General features: G+C 44.4%; 1 protein-coding gene across 4 annotated transcripts in view; it reads right to left on the bottom strand.

The window, feature by feature from the left end:
• Window positions 1-12012, bottom strand: part of LOC139264342 (lysophospholipid acyltransferase 1-like) — a 192602-nt gene extending 180590 nt beyond the window's left edge. For 3 of the 4 annotated variants that reach the window (XM_070880628.1, XM_070880629.1, XM_070880631.1), the window contains exon 1: window positions 11830-12012. In XM_070880628.1, coding sequence (XP_070736729.1) covers window positions 11830-11919 — 90 coding nt within the window. In that variant the 5' untranslated portion in view covers window positions 11920-12012. The remainder of the gene's footprint in view (window positions 1-11829) is intronic. The other variant, XM_070880632.1, reaches the window with a different exon arrangement.
• Window positions 12013-20063: the final 8051 nt, after the last annotated feature.

Below are 20063 nucleotides of genomic sequence, written 5' to 3'. Positions count from 1 at the left end.
AAAATGACTGTCAATGCATCCACTATTTCCAAGGCCACCTCCTTAAGTACTCTGGGATGCAGTCCATCAGGCCCTGGGGATTTATCGGCCTTCAATCCCATCAATTTCCCCAACACAATTTCCCGACTAATAAGGATTTCCCTCAGTTCCTCCTCCTTACTAGACCCTCCGACCCCTTTTATATCCGGAAGGTTGTTTGTGTCCTCCTCAGTGAATACCGAACCAAAGTACTTGTTCAATTGGTCCGCCATTTCTTTGTTCCCCGTTATGACTTCCCCTGATTCTGACTGCAGGGGACCTACGTTTGTCTTTACTAACCTTTTTCTCTTTACATATCTATAGAAACTTTTGCAATCCGTCTTAATGTTCCCTGCAAGCTTCTTCTCGTACTCCATTTTCCCTGCCCTAATCAAACCCTTTGTCCTCCTCTGCTGAGTTCTAAATTTCTCCCAGTCCCCGGGTTCTCTGCTATTTCTGGCCAATTTGTATGCCACTTCCTTGGCTTTAATGCTATCCCTGATTTCCCTTGAAAGCCACGGTTGAGCCACCTTCCCTTTTTTATTTTTACGACAGACAGGAATGTACAATTGTTGTAGTTCATCCATGCGGTCTCTAAATGTCTGCCTTTGCCCATCCACAGTCAACCTCTTCAGTATCATTCGCCAATCTATCCTAGCCAATTCACGCCTCATACCTTCAAAGTTACCCTTCAAGTTCTGGACCATGGTCTCTGAATTAACTGTTTCATTCTCCATCCTAATGCAGAATTCCACCATATTATGGTCACTCTTCCCCAAGGGGCCTCGCACAACGAGATTGCTAATTAATCCTCTCTCATTACACAACACCCAGTCTAAGATGGCCTCCCCCCTAGTTGGTTCCTCGACATATTGGTCTAAAAAACCATCCCTTATGCACTCCAGGAAATCCTCCTCTACCGTATTGCTTCCAGTTTGGTTAACCCAATCTATGTGCATTTTAAAGTCACCCATTATAACTGCTGCACCTTTATTGCACGCACCCCTAATTTCATGTTTGATGCCCTCCCCAACATCACTACTACTATTTGGAGGTCTGTACACAACTCCCACTAACGTTTTTTGTCCTTTGGTATTCTGCAGCTCTACCCATATAGATTCCACATCATCCAAGCTAATGTCCTTCCGAACTATTGCCTTAATTTGCTCCTTAACCAGCAATGCTACCCCACCTCCTTTTCCTTTCATTCTATCTTTCCTGAATGTTGAATACCCCTGGATGTTGAGTTCCCAGCCCTGATCATCCTGGAGCCACGTCTCCGTAATCCCAATCACATCATATTTGTTAACATCTATTTGCACAGTTAATTCATCCACTTTATTGCGGATACTCCTTGCATTAAGACACAAAGCCTTCAGGCTTGTTCTTTTAACACCCTTTGTCCTTTTAGAATTTTGCTGTACAGTGGCCCTTTTTGTTCTTTGCCTTGGGTTTCTCTGCCCTCCACTTTTCCTCATCTCCTTTCTGTCTTTTGCTTTTGCCTCCTTTTTGTTTCCCTCTGTCTCCCTGCATTGGTTCCCATCCCCCTGCCATATCAGTTTAAATCCTCCCCAACAGCACTAGCAAACACTCCCCCTAGGACATTGGTTCCGGTCCTGCCCAGGTGCAGACCGTCCGGTTTGTACTGGTCCCACCTCCCCCAGAACCGGTTCCAATGCCCCAGGAATTTGAATCCCTCCCTGTTGCACCACTGCTCAAGCCACGTATTCATCTGCACTATCCTGCGATTCCTACTCTGACTATCACGTGGCACTGGTAGCAATCCCGAGATTACTACTTTTGAGGTCCTACTTTTTAAATTTAGCTCCTAGCTCCTTAAATTCGTTTCGTAGGACCTCATCTCACCTCCTGACTCCCCAAAACCTTTCCACCATCTACAAGGCACAAGTCAGGAGTGTGAAGGAATATTCTCCACTTGCATGGATAGGTGCAACTCCAACAACACTCAAGAAGCTCGACACAATCAAGGACAAAGCAGCCCGCTTGATTGGCACCCCATTCAACATTCACTCCCTCCACCACCGGTGCAACGTGGCTGCAGTCTGTACCATCTATAAGATGCACTACAGCAACTCACCAAGGCTTCTTCGGCAATACCTCCCAAACCCGTGACCTCTACCACCTAGGACAAGGGCAGCAGGCACATGGGAGCACCATCACCTGCACGATCCCATCCGAGTTACACACCATCCTGACTTCAAAATATATTGCCATTTCTTCATCGTCGCTGAGTCAAAATCCTGGAACTCACTCCCGAACAACACTGTGGGAGTACCTTCACCACAAGGACTGCAGCGGTTCAAGGCGGCGGCTCACCACCACTTTCTCAAGGGCAATTAGGGATGAGTGATGCCCATATCCCAGAACGAATAAAAAAAGATGCAATCAAGTACTCTAGAAGCATTGTTGATAGCAGTGTTGTATTGATTGGAGACAGTGAACGGACAATAATCTTTATCTTTTTTTCTCCCCACTGTTAGCAATGAACACCAATCCATTGTATACTAATTTCACATTTCCTGTTCCAATATGGATTGCTTCATTATTCAAACTACAATCCCTCTTTCTGATCCCAGCCATTTTACATATTCCAAATGTGTTTAAATGTTGTGAATTGTCTCTCAACTAATTACTTGCCAACAGAAAATGACATTTTTGAAAGTATATGCAAATTTTAAGCATCAGCCTTGATTTAAATGGTGGCACTCCCTCCTCGAAATCAAGATATCGTGGGTTCAAGCCCCGCTCCAAAGACTTGAACACATAATCTTGGCTGACACTTCAGTGCTTTGTTCTTCAAATTAAAGACATTAAATCGAGGCCTTGTTTGCCCTCTCAGGTAAATGTAAAAGATTTCATGACATTACGCGAAGAGCTGGAGAGTTCTCCCAGTGTCCTGGCCAATATTTATCCATCAACCAACCTCACTAAAACAAGTAATTTATCTTAATGCTATGCACAAAATTGGCTGCATTACAATAACTTTACTTCAAAAGTACTTCATAGGATGTGAAGCGCTTTAGAATGTCCTGTGGACGTAAAAGATGCTATATAAATGCAAGTTAATTCATAAGGAATAAGGTCAAAACAACAAAAGACCCATACCACAGTGCAGCACAACCCCACTAACCTGGCTCCACCAGCAAGAATCATTTTCATCTGTCACCACCTTTCACTTTCTACTGGAAAGACAATTTTTATCCCAACCAACTAATTTCCTGGCTCCGTGAACCAGTAACTTCTTTAACTATGGCACACAGCCACTGTCTTTATCTTAATGCAACAGGATTTTGATGGGCATTGACATTAAAGCAGCAGCACAACTTGGGATTCAGTGATTCAACTCAAAAGTACATCAAAGCCAAGAAGTGCAAAACTATCTCCTGTACGTAATGTTTCTTTGGCGTGCTGACATCATTAATCATTCTCTTTGCACAAGCAAGGATGGTTACACTCTCCTCCAGCAGCCTGCTCCTCAGGAAGCCCAATCTCAAGCCACAGTCTTCGAACTACCTATCTTTGAGGTTGTTAAGGCATCTTCTCACCATTCAGTTCTCTTTGCCAACTTCCACGGTTCTCCGATAGCGCCTGATCCAGTTTAGTCTCGGAAGCTAAGCAGAATTAGGCTTGACTTAGCGCTTCGATGGGAGACTGTGAACACCATATGTAGTAGTCTTTAGGGGCTGCTCCTCAACTTCTGGCTCCACTTCAGCTCTACGCTCCTGATCTTTGGCCCCCCAGTGCAGAAGGGGACAGGCAAGGCAGAGGACCTCCTAGTTGTTCTACTTCTGATGTAAGGGGCCATTTACAGGTCCAAGTTAGATGCAATCATCAGACTGGTTGCTCTGGCTGCCTGCCTCTATTCCCCAGTCTTGTCCACGCCCTGATGACCTTGGAGAAGGAGCATGCAGTGTCCACCGGTACAATTGAGGCCTTCCATGAGCAGTCGGCACCGCAGGGACACTGGAAATAATATTATTCAAGTTTATAAATTTCTTTGTCTTTATGGTTAAGTTCTTTATTAGTTGTGATCCTATTAAAAAAAAAGGCAAATTTGTTTGTTTAATTTGAAGAGCCTCCTCCAAGGGCCGCAAACAGGCGCAATTGCCGGAAATTCGCCGTGGTGATTCAGATCTGTTTTGGGGGCGGGACCAGCATCCAGCGAGATGTTTTTTAAACCTGTGTAAAAGGGCACGGAAATTTGATTTGTGCTGGACTTAGCTTGCATTTGAAATTCGATCTTTTATGCTGGTTTTGCCGATTTTGGTAAAACAAACGCAGCCTAGCAGAAATGCTACCCCAACAACTCCACATCCCAACTTGCAACTCCTTCTACACTAGATCCCAGTAGTGCTCCTCTGCATACATAAGTGATTTTTTTTTTTTTTTTTTTTTAAGTACCTTAGCAATGCAGTTGACTTGACATAACCTTAGTTCATGCCCATCAATAGTATCAAAACAATATTTGACCAAACTTAAGTATTAAAAAAAAATCAATGCCAAAGTACAGATGCACCTTTAAAAGCACAAAAAAAGATGCCTTGTGGGGTTTAGGGGACAGTAACCTGAATTGCCATAACTCTACAGCAAGTTACAGCCATCATTTGAAGGATATCTTCAATTAGGTCATATTTAATTGAACTTGAAAACTTTGACCTAGAGTTTCTGCTTTGGGTGTAATCGGCAATCCAGGTGCAAATTGTGCCGGAAATTGAGCTCGTTTTGTGAAGTGCTTTTTTTTCTCAAATTTCCGCTCAAACTCATTTGCACATCGGCGAAAGTAAAATCTACAATGAACCAATGCAATCAGGCAGCGTTTTAGAACGTAATTTGTTTTAAAATTTTTACTTCAAAAAATATTCCTTATTGTATTTAAGAGTGATAATTTGGTGCAATTTGCTTAATACTGCTGAAAATGGGTTTATCCACCACCTGTGAGTAGCCCGATTTTAAATAACTGAAAAAGAATAAAAAAATATACAGAACCATGTGCTAGTTATATTGGTATACAGCAGTCAGTTTCTTAGTACATTTAAAAAAAATTTATTCAAAAGCTTTTAAAACATGTCTATTAGTGCCCTTGCACCTAAAAAAAATTGATTTTAAGAGCCTCCTAGGCCCGCAAACAGACGCAATTAGCAGAAACTCCCAATGGTAATTAATTCCATCTGGCACCGTGGCCAGTTTTGTAGGCAGGGCCAGCATCTAGCGAGATGTTTTTGAATGCGCACAAAAGATGGCAGAAACTCAATTTGTCCGGAGTGTAATTTGCACTTAAAATTCCACAATCTTTTGCGCTGGTTTTAGGCGAATTGCGCTGAAAAAGCATCACCTGGCAGAAAATCCAGGCCTTTATATTTATCAGCCCATAAATTTTTCTTTCCCCAATTTCCTCCAAACCCACAGCAATGTGGTTGACTCTTAACTGCCCTCTGAAATGGCCAAGCAAGCCAATCGGTTGCTCGGAAAAATGACAAGATAAAAACTGGGCGGACCACCCTGCATCATCCTAAGCACTGGATTTGGACACAACAGTGGCACACCCAGCCCAGTCGACCCTGCAAAGTCCTCCTCGCTAACATTGGGGGACTTGTGCCAAAATTGGGAGAGCTGTCTCACAGACTAATCAAACTACAGCCTGACAGTCATACTCACTGAATCATACTATTCAGCCAATGTCCCAGACTTCTCCATTACCATCCCTGGGAATGTCCTGTGCCACCTGCAGGATAGACTTACCAGAGGTGGCAGCACAAGCATCTTCAACTGCTTAATCAATGACCTTCCCTCCATCATAAGGTCAGAAGTGGGGATGTTTGCTGATGATTGCAGTGTTCAGTTCCATGTGCAACTCCTCAGATAATCAAGCAGTCTTTACACATATCCAGCAAGACCTGGGCAACATTCAAGCTTGGGCTGATAAGTGGCAAGTAACATTCACGACAGACAAGTGCCAGGCAATGACTATCTCCAGCAAGAGTCTAACCACCTCCCCTTGACATTCAATGTTATTACCGTTGTTGAATCCCCCATCAACATCCTAGGGGTCATCATTAACCAGAAGCTTAACTGGACCAGCCACATAAATACTGTGGCTGCAACAGCAGGTCAGAGGCTGGTACTCTGCAGTGAGTGACTCACCAAAACCTTTCCACCATCTATCTACAAGGCACAAGTCAGGAGTGTGATGGGATACTCTCCACCTGCCTGGATGAGTGCAGCTCCAGCAACACTCAAGAAACTTGACATCATGCAGGACAAAGCAGCTCGCTTGATTGGCACTCCTTCCACCACCTTAAACATTTATCCCCTCTGTCACCAGTGCACCGTGGCTGCAGTGTACATCATCGTCTGCTCCACAACAACATGCAGGCCGTGATCCTTACCAATGGATCCAACACAGACCCAATTCACGTCCGGACCGGGGTCAAACGGGGCTGCGTCATCGCTCCAACCCTCTTCTCAATCTTCCTCACCACCATGCTCCACCTCACAATCAACAAGCTCCCCGCTGGAGTGGAACGAAACTACAGAACCAGTGGGAAGCTGTTTAACCTGCGCCACCTCGAGGCCAGGTCCAAGATCACCCCGACCTCTGTTGTTGAGCTGCAGTATGCGGACGACGCCTGCGTCTGCACACATTCTGAGGTTGAACTCCAGGATATAGTCAATGTATTCACTGAGGCATATGAAAGCATGGGCCTTTCGCTTAACATCCATAAGACAAAGGTCCTCCACCAGCCTGTCACCATCACACAGCACTGCCCTCCAATCATCAAGATTCACGGCGCGGCCCTCGACAACGTGGACCATTTCCTTTATCTCGGGAGCCTCTTATCAACAAAGGCAGACATTGAGGCGGATATTCAACATCATCTCCAGTGCGCCAGTGCAGCCTTCGGCCATCTGAGGAAGAGTGTTAGAAGACCAGGCCCCCAAATCTACCACCAAGCTCATGGTCTACAGGGCTGTAGTAATACCCACCCTCCTGTAGGGATCTGTGGCATGGACGATGTATAGAAGGCACCTCAAGTCGCTGGAGATATATCACCAACGATGTCTCCGCAAGATCCTGCAAGTCCCGAGAGGACAGGCGCACCAACATCAGCGTCCTCGACCAGGCTAACATCCCCAATATTGTAGCACTGACCACACTCAATCAGCTTCGCTGGGCAGGCCACATAGTCCGGATGCCAGATACGAGACTCCATAAGCAAATGCTTTATGTGGAGCTCCTTCATGGTAAACAAGCCTAAGGAGGGCAGCGAAAACGTTATAAGGACATCCTCAAAGCCTCCCTGGTAAAGTGCTACATCACCACTGACATCTGGGAGACCCTGGCCGACCGCCCGAGGTGGAGAAAGTGCATCGGGAGGGCGTTGAGCTCTTCGGGTCTCAACGCAGAGCGTGAAGAGCCCAAGCGCAGGCAGCGGAAGGAGCATGCGGCAAACCAGCCCCACCGATCCCTTCCCTCGACGAATGTCTGTCCCACCTGTAACAGGGTCTGCGGCTCTCGTATCAGACTGTTCAGCCATCAAAGAACGCACTTTGGAAGTGGAAGCAAGACTTCCTCCATTCCGAGGGACTGCCTATGATGATGATGCACTGCAGCAACTTGCCAAGGCTTCTTCGACAGAAATCTGTGAACTCTACCACCCTGAAGGACAAGGGCAGCAGACGTAAAGGAACAACATCACCTGCAAGTTCCCTTCCAAATCACACAACATCCTGACTTGGAAATTGATCATTGCTCCTTCATCGTGACTGGGTCAAAATCCTGGAACTCCCTCCCCAACAGCACTACAGGAGTGCCTTCACCACACAGACTGCAGCGGTTCAAAAAAGGTGGCTCACCACCACCTTCTGCAGGGCGTGTATTTGTTTTACACTCCACCCTGATTCTTTGACCTCGGAACTTATAGGGGAAAAGGACAACACGTGGCATAAAATTTAGGCTTAACCCAGTTTGTTTTATAATGCAGAAAAACTAACCAAAACTGCAGAACTAGACTTCGGAGAGAAATCGACTAGAGACATACAATCACCCTTCCTGGTTGTAGCTTGTAAGTTCATGGTCGTTGGTTCCGTAACCGGTTGGTTATTTTTCTGGCCGTTCTCTGCAGTGCTGTTCCTTCCATGTACATTCTGTACCGCGCTTCGGTACCACGCTTCCATTATCCCGCCGAACGATGATGGATGACTGACTGGTGGCGGGTGTACGTGTACCTGTACGGGTACCCTTCTTTTACGTCCGTCTGTTCCTTCCATCTGTTCTTCTTACATGTCCTTCTGTGTCTTGAGCTGCTTCTAGCTCGCATATTTATATCCATGTTTTGACTGATCTCCCATATTGCGGTTTCTGATAATGTGTTTCTATCAATACGTTGCTTTATGGTGATCCTGGTTGACTGACTGCAATAATGGACTCTTCTGTTCCCAGTTTGCACATGGAGTCTGCGAGACCCACAATGACTCCCCATCTTAACACCTCGTTCCCCAAAAATGTGCACCTGTGGTGATTCCTTTGTTATCCAGTCTTTTTGCAGACTTGGCTTCTCAAGTGAGCTTGTTTTTCCCCACCCTTGACCAATCAATTCCAGGGCCTCATGTAACAACTCCATTGTTGCTTTGCATAAAGTCAGTTTTGGTTCCTGACCACAAAGTGTCCTTAATTGGGGTGAGTCACCACCTGCCCTGAAGGTGCCGCCTTTTTGCTCCCATTGTCGTTTAATTCCAAAAGCTTGTATTAAATTCCAAAGACTTGTAAGAATCATTTTTTCATGGTCTCCTGCTGTGCTTCTCTGAAGATTAGTAACCTTACAAAGGGCAATTGGGGATGGGCAATAAATGCTGGCCCCTTGCCAGCAATGTTCATATCCCATGAATGATTATTAAAAAAAATTCCTTACAATACATAAAACATTTAAGAAAGCCAAAGTTCACAGGCATGAGTTTTTTAATATCTTTATTTTTTTATTAAACAAATTCATCAATGAAATTTACAACAGTATTTAATGCAAATCACAATAAATCATGGTTTTTGCTAGTCATATCATTATTTTCATGTGATATAGCAGGTATGATATGGTTCTGAAATGTAACTTAGTTCAATAGATTTTATGAATCATAAAAACTTTATTTCAACAATTTTATATGTGACACCCTAATCAAGTAAAAGGGTGTACATGTTCAAAAATACAACCAAGACATATTTTTGCACTATTTTCCGCCAGGCCTAACTTTTTCTATCTAAAACATTGATAAGTCCTTTTTAGAGACAGTAAACATTATAATAGATGTTATAGGGGGAAAAAAAAGAGATTGAACTGCCAGTCTAAAGTGAACAAAGCCATAATTCTCAAGTGAAGCATGGTAGAAGATCCTATCGCAATATTGTACAAAAATACAAGGTTTTTCAATCAGGTTTACGCCCCGAATGTAACACTAAAATGGCCCTTGTCAAAGTTATAAATAACATCCTATGTGACTGTAACCAGGGTAAACTATTACTACTCATCCTTCTTGACCAATCTGCAGCCTTTGACACAATGGACCACACCATCCTCCTCCATTGTCCAGCTGGGTTGGACTGCCCTTGCCTGGTCCCATTCCTTTCTATCTAATCCTAGCCAGAAAATCACCTGCAATGACCTCTTTTCTCACTCAGTTACCTCTCGAATCCCCAAGGATCTATCCTTAGCCCCCTCCTATTTCTCATCTACATGCTGCCCCTCAGTGACATCATCCGAAAAAGCGTCAGGTTCGACATGTACACTGACAATCCTCAGCTCTACCTCACCTCCATCTCTCTCAAACCCTCCCACTGCCTGTGATTTGTCATGCTACTTGTCCAGTATTGGATGAGCAGAAATTTTGGGAAGACCAAAGCCATTGTCTTCAGTCCCCGTCACAAACTGTTCCCTGGCCATCGTCGCCATCCCTTTCCCTGGCCACTGACTGAGGCTGAACTAGACTGTTCGTAACCTCGATGTCCCATTTGACTCTCAGCATAGCTACCGACCCCATATCCTGTCCATCACCAAGACATCCCCCTCCGTAATATCACCCATCTCCACCTCTGCCTCAGCTCATTTGCTGCTGAAACCCTCATCCACGCCTTTGTTATTTCTCGACCTGACTATTCCAGCGTCCCACCGACTACCCTCTGTAAACTTAATGGGGCAGAATTTCCAATGTCCCGGGCCCGTACGAAGTTTCTCCGGGAAGGCGTCTGAAAAGCCGGTTTTCAACACACAATGCGCATGCGATGAAAACCGGCTTTGACAGATCATTCGCAGATCTGGAGCGAGGATGCCAGTTCGGGAGCGAGGACATTTGTACGGGCAAGATTGGGCTATTTACCCATACCTTGCCCGGCAAATGTCCTCAAAAATCTTGCGCCTGAAAAAGCAGGTGCATAGCCTACTTTTACAGGTGTAAGTGTTTTAAAACACACAAAAAGAATTGTAAAATAAAATTAAGACAGTTTATTGTTTAAAAACCCTGTTTATTGTTAAAAACCCTCCCGACTATGGTAAGTTTATTTTTAACCATAATTTTAAAAAACTTTTTTCATAAATCGGGAAAATATTTTATTTTTATAAGACATAATATCTTTAATTTCAATTAATTTTAAATATATGTCATCTGTTTTTTATTTTTTTATTATTTTGCGACTGCTATTAATGGGAACAAAAGCACTGAGAAGTCGTAGTTTAGCGAGTCTCAGTGCTCTTCATGGGAACCCATGAAATACTTACCTGATTGGCTGAGCAGTCACACATGACTGCATCTTCTGCGTTGGGACCCTCTGCACAGGAGCGTACTTCGCAGCGCGGGAGTAGAACGCCTCCCCATCAGAAATCAGGGCGCCTCCTAGACCACCAGGTAAATTCGTAAAAAATATCCAGCAAGGAGGCAATTGCCTGCAGGAAGACCCGAAGAGGAATTTCTGGGCCAATTCCATCCACAACTCTGCTGCCCATGTCCTAACTCGCCAAATCATGTTAATCCATCGCCCCTGTGCTCGCTGACCTATACTGCCTCCAGGTCAGGCAAAATCTCAATTTTAAAATTCTGATCCTAGTTTTAAAATAATTCCTTGGAATCGCTCCACCACATCTGTGTAACCTCTTCAGCCCTGCAACCCTCCAAGATCTCTGAACTTCTCCAATTCTGGCTTCTTGCACAACCCCGATTTTAATCACTCCAGCATTGGTGGTGTGCCTTCACCTGCCTCGGCCCGAAACTCTGGAATTCCCTCCCTAAATCTCTCCGCCTCTCCTTCCTCCTTTGCAATGCCCTTTAAACCCGACCTCTTTGAGCCAGCTTTTGGTCATCTGTCCGAATATCTCCTGTCTCTATCTGAAACGTTTACTCGGTTTCTCTCTCCACAGATGCTGTCTGACATGCTGAGCATTTCCAGCATTTTCTATTTTTATTTCCAGTATCTCCTTTATGTGGCTTGGTGGCCAATGTTGTTTGATCACGCTCCTGGGAAGCGTCTTGGGAAGTTTTACTACGTTAACGGTAGATGCAAGTTTTTTTTAAAAAGCCAAACCTTCAGACAACACATGCGGGAGATAAGCCACCTCACAGCAACCTCGGTTCGTTCGTTCATTCATTCATTCTGAGCCAGGTTCATTTCTACCGCAAAACACGTCAGACTGTCACTGTGGACAACTTCTCTGTAGCTATCAGTCACACATACCGCATCGGAGTGCATAGCGACTGACGAGCTGGAGAATGAGAAAGGATTACAGAGGTTTGGGGGGACGAAGATCTCCTTACCTGGTCCAGCGGCACATTAAAGAGGACGCTGATTGGGTGTAACACTCTGGAGCCCGTGGTTCGAAATGGAATGCTTGGCGGTTCTGCCATTCTACATGATTGTGACGGGCTCCCCTTCGAACGCAGTGTCAACAACGCCGCATGGAACGTCACAACCGCAAGCCTCTACCGCCCGCGCCTGACAAAACGCGCTCACTGACAACCGCCCGACTTCCGTTGACGCGTGCGCTTCAAACCTCTCCCCCACCCAACCCGGCGCTGCGCCCTGAAGACCCACTTCAGCCGCCGCCTCTCATTGGCTGTGGCGGGGCTGGTGCCTGGCACGCGAGTGGCTGCCGAGGGTCAGGGGCTTCTGATTGGTTGACAAAGGTGTCACTCAGTGACTTACTGCTGAGGGTCGTGTTGGTGGCTTTGGATCAGACTGATGTCCTTCAGTGAGGTGTTGGAGAATAATTAGTGATATTGGCGAAGGACGGAGTTCATACGTCGCTTAATTGTGAAAAAGATACACGTACCACCATGAAGGTTCCTAAGTAAGAAGTTAACTGGAATAGTATTTTAAAAGAAGCGGCTGCAGAGGGAGAACTAAAGCGAGAGAGGCTCCAGGAATGAATGCTTGGTAACGTTTCCCAGGTTACGGCTCCAGAAGGGAGTTGTTGAAGATGTAGTTTTATAACCGTGTTATATGGTGTCACCTGTTGCTAGGATCTGCGGTAAACCTGCCGATCCCTACTTAGCTAACTAATTGCATTTTTGGTAAACTTCCAAGAGGAGAAGAGAGTTTCAAGTTCTCACCCTTCTTTATCTAATCTTGGGCCCCCTCGATGTTAATCATTGCGCAGATCAAACATAACTCGCACATTCACAACGCCAAGTCTTTAATTAGTTTACAAACACATCAGTCAACTGGTGAAATAAATCACTTGGAGCCTCCAAATCTGTAAAACGCCATAATAATTTAAAAAAACAAGGTGATTCTCCAAAAAGAAAAGTTTGTTAAAACACTAATCATTTAGATGGTGCTGCTTTAAAGTTTAATAGTCAACGAGTCTTTATATTTGTCAAAGAGTTTGGCAAACATTTCCCCAGTCAATTAAAGGTTCCACAAGCCCTGACTGCAATGCAATGGCATGTTTGCCACATTTTATTCAATGCAATTCATGCCCTTATTACACTCGCACACCTAGTTGTCATGTTTAGCACAGAAAATGGCCACATCGGGAATGGAGAACAGCAGAGCTGCCAAGTATTCAGTATAACACCACCGGTTCAGTTAAGCATTCAGCTAGACCAGGTCAATCAAAAGTTGTTTTGCTGAGTCATTTATTTTATAAGTATATTATTAATGTGGCTGTTCTTTCTCCATAACGAATAATGGTACCACTGTTGCCAATACACAATTTGTGGACAGGCTGAAAGCCAAGAACAGTCTTTGAAAACTTTTGCACAACACTGCCACATTTGCTGCAGCCTTGTATTTCAGCTGGACATCTGCTGCAACATTAACTTTACATTGCTGTTGTACATTTTTAATTTGTTTTTATCAGAAAGAATAGAATAAAGAATGTAATAAAGCACCTTTCACAACCTCAACATCCCAAAGTGCATTTACAGCCAATTAAGTACTGCTGAAGTGTAGTTACTGTTATAATGTAGGAAATGTGGCAACTAATTTGCTCTCAACGAGCTCCTACAAACAGCAGTGTGATAATGACCTTTTGACTTGGAAGCGAGAATGCTACCACAGAGCCAAGGTTGGCACGTAAACATTTTTAACAGTAATTTCAGTAATGCTATTCCTACAGTGCATTGCAGCTCCATTGAGTTGTACCATGGAGTGGTATAGTTCGTGACTAATTCTCCACGTGGATGAATGCCTGATCTTAACTGTTCAGAGGTTAACGGAACTATTTTCCTCAGGTCTTCGTCACACACCTCTTTCTGGTGGTTGGTTAAAGCGCAACATTGAACCCACAGTGCAGGAGAATAGAGAGAAAATAAAACATCTTGCAATAAATAACAGTAAAACCTGTATTTTTTAAAATAGTTTTGGGAAAATTGAGCCCCTCAAGATGAAGGGCATGAGTACAAGACAATGGAACACTTTTGCGCCAAGTGTTAGCAATTAGCAAACTGAATTGGAAAATGAGGTAGATGAATTCTGGATTTGATCAAATACTGCCAAACAAAAGCAATGTACTTGGAGTAATACTCTTAGAGTAACTGAACAAGTCACATTTCTTCATTAGGTTTCCTTTGCTTATTGGATTCCTTAATTCCTATTCACTGATTTTTGTTAGAATAAAGGAAAATGTGGTTAATATTTTAAGGCAGATCAAAACTGATTTAACATAGTAAGCAACTTCTCCATAGTTGGAAGGCTTACTTTAGATAACACCTTAAACATCACAAAATGTCCCAAGATGTTTTAGAAAGTTGGAATATTTGGACACTAAGCAAGAGTGTACTAGGAGAGTTAGCAAAGGTGACTAAGGGCATGGAGAAGAGGTAGGTTTTGAATAGAATTTTGAAAGTGCGGAGAGGTATGGTAAGGTGGAGGGGTTTAGGAAGGGAATTCTGGAGTGCAGGGGCATGATGATTGAAAGCTCTGCAAGCAACGGTAGAGTGGAGAACTCCCAGTAGACCAAAGTCGAAAGAGTGGATGGCACGAGATGGGTTGTAGTGTCAGCCATGATTCAGTTGGTAGCACCCTCGCCTCTGAGTCAGAAGGTTGTGGATTCAAGTCGCACTCCAGAGACTTGAGCACAAAAATCAAGGTTGACACATCTGAGGGAGTGCTGCACTGTTAGAGGTGCCATCTTTTGAGACGTTAAACCGAGGCCTCGTCTGCTCTCTTAGGTGGACATAAAAGATCCCATGGCACTATTTCGAAGAAGAGGAGGGGAGTTACCCCTGTTTTCCTGGCCAATATTTATCCCTCAATCAACATCACTCAAAAACAGATTATCTGCTCATTATCACATTGCTGTTTGTGGGAGCTTGCTGTGCACAAATTGGATGCCATGTTTCCTACATGACAACAGTGACTACACTTAAGAAAATACTTAATTGGCTGTAAAGCACTTTGGGACGTCTGGTGGTTATGAAAGGCGCTTTATAAATGCAAGTCTTTGTCGGGTTGGACGACGTTGCAGAGGTGGCATAGAGGAATTTATAAATAACAATGAAAAATTAAAAATCAATGTATTGGAGGTCAGTGAGGGCAGGCATAATAGGTCAATGGGATTTAATATTGGATAGGAAGCAGGCAGCAGCGTTCTCAATGAGAGAGATTTTGTGCATGGTGCAGCATTGGAAAAACTTGAGCCTGGAGGTGATGGATGTGGGCTTTGGCGGTCATGACACCTGGAAAAGGAAATAGAATCAAGGTGTGAATTTTCTGGCACGGAACAAATGGGATAGCTTTGGTCATGTCACTGTTGAGCTGGAACAAGTTCTCATGTCAGACAGGCAGTTGGACAGCATTGCACCAGTTATGCAAATGAGAGTGGTTGAGAAGCAGTAAATATGTGTGTTGTCAGCATACAACTGGAAGCTGAAGCTGTATTTGTGGATAATATTTCTAAGAAACAGCACTATGTAGATGAGGAATAGGGGCCAAGGATAGTACATTAGACCACATTGAAGATGATGGTGTGAGCATAGCAGAAGCTTTTGCAGGTACAGTGGTAGCTACTTTTAAAAAAAGACTTGCATTTATATAGCGCCTTTCATGACCACCGGATGTCTCAAAGTGCTTTACTGCCAATGAAGTACTTTTCGAGTGTAGTCACTGTTGTAATGTGGGAAACGCAGCAGCCAATTTGCACACAGCCAACTCCCACAAACAGCAATGGGAAAATGACCAGATCATCTATTTTTGTTTTGTTGATTGAGGGATAAATTCTGGCCAGGATACCGGGGATAACCCCCCTGCTCTTACAATAGAAACATAGAAAATAGGTGCAGGAGTAGGTCATTCGGCCCTTCGAGCCTGCACCACCATTCAATAAGATCATGGCGAATCATTCACCTCAATACCCCTTTCCTGCTTTCTCTCCATACCCCTTGATCCCTTTAGCCGTAAGGGCCATATCTAACTCCCTCTTGAATATATCGAACAAACTGGCATCAACAGCTCACTCCGATAGAGAATTCCACAGGTTCACCACTCTCTGGGTGAAGAAGTTTCTCCTCATCTCGGTCCTAAATGGCTTACTCCTTATCCTCAGACTGTGACCCCTGGTTCTGGACTCCCCCAACATCGGGAATATTCTTCCCGCATCTAACCTGTCCAATCCCATCAGAATCTTATATGTTTCTATGAGATCCCCTCTCATTCTTCTAAACTCCGGTGAATACAGGCTCAGTCAATCCAGTCTCTCCTCATATGTCAGTCCTGCCATCCCGGGAGTCAGTCTGGTGAACCTTCGTTGCACTCCCTCAATAGCAAGAACGTCCTTCCTCAGATTAGAAGACCAAAACTGAACACACTATTCCAGGCGAGGCCACACTAAGACCCTGTACAACTGTAGTAAGACCTCCCTGCTCCTATACTCAAATCACCGAGCTATGAAGGCCAACATACCATTTGCCTTCTTCACCGCCTGCTGTACCTGCATGCCCACTTTCAATGACTGATGGACCATGACACCCAGGTCTCGTTGCACCTCCCCTTTTCCTAATCTGCCACCATTCAGATAATATTCTGCCTTCATGTTTTTGCCATCAAAGTGGATAACCTCACATTTATCCACATTATACTGCATCTGCCATGCATTTGCCCACTCACCTAACCTGTCCAAGTCACCCTGCAGCCTCTTAGCATCTTCCTCACAGCTCACACCGCCATCCAGCTTAGTGTCATCTGCAAACTTGGAGATATTACTCTCAATTCCTTCATCTAAATCATTGATGTATATTGTAAATAGCTGGGGTCCCAGCACTGAGCCCTGCGACACCCCACTTGTCACTGCCTGCCATTCTGAAAAGGACCTGTTTACCCTGACTCTCTGCTTCCTGTCTGCCAACCAGTTCTCTATACATGTCAGTACATTACCCCTAATACCATGTGCTTCAATTTTGCACACCAATCTCTTGTGTGGGACCTTGTCAAAAGCCGTTTGAAAGTCCAAATACACCACATCCACTGGTACTCGCTTGTCCACTCTACTAGTTACATTCTCAAAAAATTCTAGAAGATTTGTCAAGCATGATTTCCCTATCATAAATCCATGCTGACTTGGTCCGATCCTGTCATTGCTTTCCAAATGCGCTGCTATTTCATCTTTAAGAACTGATTCCAACATTTTCCCCACTACTGATGTCAGGCTAACCGGCCTACAATTACCCGTTTTCTCTCCCTCCTTTTTTAAAAAGTGGTGTTACGTTAGCTACCCTCCAGTCCATAGGAACTGATCCAGAGTCGATAGACTGTTGGGAAATGATCACCAATGCATCCACTATATCTAGGGCTACTTCCTTAAGTACTCTGGGATGCAGACTATCAGGCCCCGGGGATTTATCGGCCTTCAATCCCATCAATTTCCCCAACACAATTTCCTGACATATAAGGATTCCCTTCGAAACATAGGAACATTGAAAATAGGTGCAGGAGCAGGCCATTCAGCCCTTCTAGCCTGCACCGCCATTCAATGAGTTCATGGCTGAACATGAAACTTCAGTACCCCATTCCTGCTTTCTTGCCATACCCCTTGATCCCCCTAGTAGTAAGGACTTCATCTAACTCCCTTTTGAATATATTTAGTGAATTGGCCTCAACTACTTTCTGTGGTAGAGAATTCCACAGGTTCACCACTCTCTGGGTGAAGAAGTTTCTCCTCATCTCAGTCCTAAATGGCTTACCCCTTATCCTTAGACTGTGACCCCTGGTTCTGGACTTCCCCAACATTGGGAACATTCTTCCTGCATCTAACCTGTCTAAACCCGTCAGAATTTTAAACGTTTCTATGAGGTCCCCTCTCATTCTTCTGAACTCCAGTGAATACAAGCCCAGTTGATCCAGTCTTTCTTGATAGGTCAGTCCCACCATCCCGGGAATCAGACTGGTGAATCTTCGCTGCACTCCCTCAATAGCAAGAATGTCCTTCCTCAAGTTAGGAGACCAAAACTGTACACAATACTCCAGGTGTGGCCTCACCAAGGCCCTGTACAACTGTAGCAACACCTCCCTGCCCCTGTACTCAAATCCCCTCGCTATGAAGGCCAACATGCCATTTGCTTTCTTAACCGCCTGCTGTACCTGCATGCCACCCTTCAATGACTGATGTACCATGACACCCAGGTCTCCTTGCACCTTCCCTTTTCCTAATCTGTCACCATTCAGATAATAGTCTGTCTCTCTGTTTTTACCACCAAAGTGGATAACCTCACATTTATCCACATTATACTTCATCTGCCATGCATTTGCCCACTCACCTAACCTATCCAAGTCACTCTGCAGCCTCATAGCATCCTCCTCGCAGCTCACACTGCCACCCAACTTAGTGTCATCCGCAAATTTGGAGATACTACATTTAATCCCCTCGTCTAAATCATTAATGTACAATGTAAACAGCTGGGGCCCCAGCACAGAACCTTGTGGTACCCCACTAGTCACTGCCTGCCATTCTGAAAAGTACCCATTTACTCCTACTCTTTGCTTCCTGTCTGACAACCAGTTCTCAATCCACGTCAGCACATTACCCCAAATCCCATGTGCTTTAACTTTGCACATTAATCTCTTGTGTGGGACCTTGTCGAAAGCCTTCTGAAAGTACAAATATACCACATCAACTGGTTCTCCTTTGTCCACTTTACTGGAAACATCCTCAAAAAATTCCAGAAGATTTGTCAAGCATGATTTCCCTTTCACAAATCCATGCTGACTTGGACCTATCATGTCACCATTTTCCAAATGCGCTGCTATGACATCCTTAATAATTGATCCCATCATTTTACCCACGACTGAGGTCAGGCTGACCGGTCTATAATTCCCTGTTTTCTCTCTCCCTCCTTTTTTAAAAAGTGGGGTTACATTGGCTACCCTCCACTCGATAGGAACTGATCCAGAGTCAATGGAATGTTGGAAAATGACTGTCAATGCATCCGCTATTTCCAAGGCCACCTCCTTAAGTACTCTGGGATGCAGTCCATCAGGCCCTGGGGATTTATCGGCCTTCAATCCCATCAATTTCCCCAACACAATTTCCCGACTAATAAAGATTTCCATCAGTTCCTCCTCCTTACTAGACCCTCTGACCCCTTTTATATCTGGAAGGTTGTTTGTGTCCTCCTTAGTGAATACCAAACCAAAGTACTTGTTCAATTGGTCTGCCATTTCTTTGTTCCCCGTTATGACTTCCCCTGATTCTGACTGCAGGGGACCTACGTTTGTCTTTACTAACCTTTTTCTCTTTACATACCTATAGAAACTTTTGCAATCCGCCTTAATGTTCCCTGCAAGCTTCTTCACGTACTCCATTTTCCCTGCCCTAATCAAACCCTTTGTCCTCCTCTGCTGAGTTCTAAATTTCTCCCAGTCCCCGGGTTCGCTGCTATTTCTGGCCAATTTGTATGCCACTTCCTTGGCTTTAATACTATCCCTGATTTCCTTAGATCGCCACGGTTGAGCCACCTTCCCTTTTTTATTTTTACGCCAGACAGGAATGTACAATTGTTGTAATTCATCCATGCGGTCTCTAAATGTCTGCCATTGCCCATCCACAGTCAACCCCTTAAGTATCATTCGCCAATCTATCCCAGCCAATTCACGCCTCATACCTTCAAAGTTACCCTTCTTTAAGTTCTGGACCATGGTCTCTGAATTAACTATTTCATTCTCCATCCTAATGCAGAATTCCACCATATTATGGTCACTCTTCCCCAAGGGGCCTCGCACAATGAGATTGCTAATTAATCCTCTCTCATTACACAACACCCAGTCTAAGATGGCCTCCCCCCTAGTTGGTTCCTCGACATATTGGTCTAGAGTTCTTCCTTCTCGCTAGACCATCGGTCCCCTAGTATTTCCGGAAATTTATTTGTCTTCCTTCGTGAAGACAGAACCCAAGTATTTGTTCAATTGGTCTGCCATTTCTTTGTTCTCCATTATAAATTCACTTGATTCTGACTGCAAGGGACCTACGTTTGTCTTCACTAATCTTTTTCTCTTCACATATCTATAGAAGCTTTTGCAGTCAGTTTTTATGTTCCCAGCAAGCTTCCTCTCATAC

This window comes from Pristiophorus japonicus, chromosome 5 (genome assembly GCF_044704955.1).
Source record: "Pristiophorus japonicus isolate sPriJap1 chromosome 5, sPriJap1.hap1, whole genome shotgun sequence".
Taxonomy (NCBI): Eukaryota; Metazoa; Chordata; class Chondrichthyes; family Pristiophoridae; genus Pristiophorus; species Pristiophorus japonicus.
The sequence above is the reverse complement of the archived record's forward strand: the minus strand, read 5'-3'. Positions and strand labels throughout refer to the sequence as shown.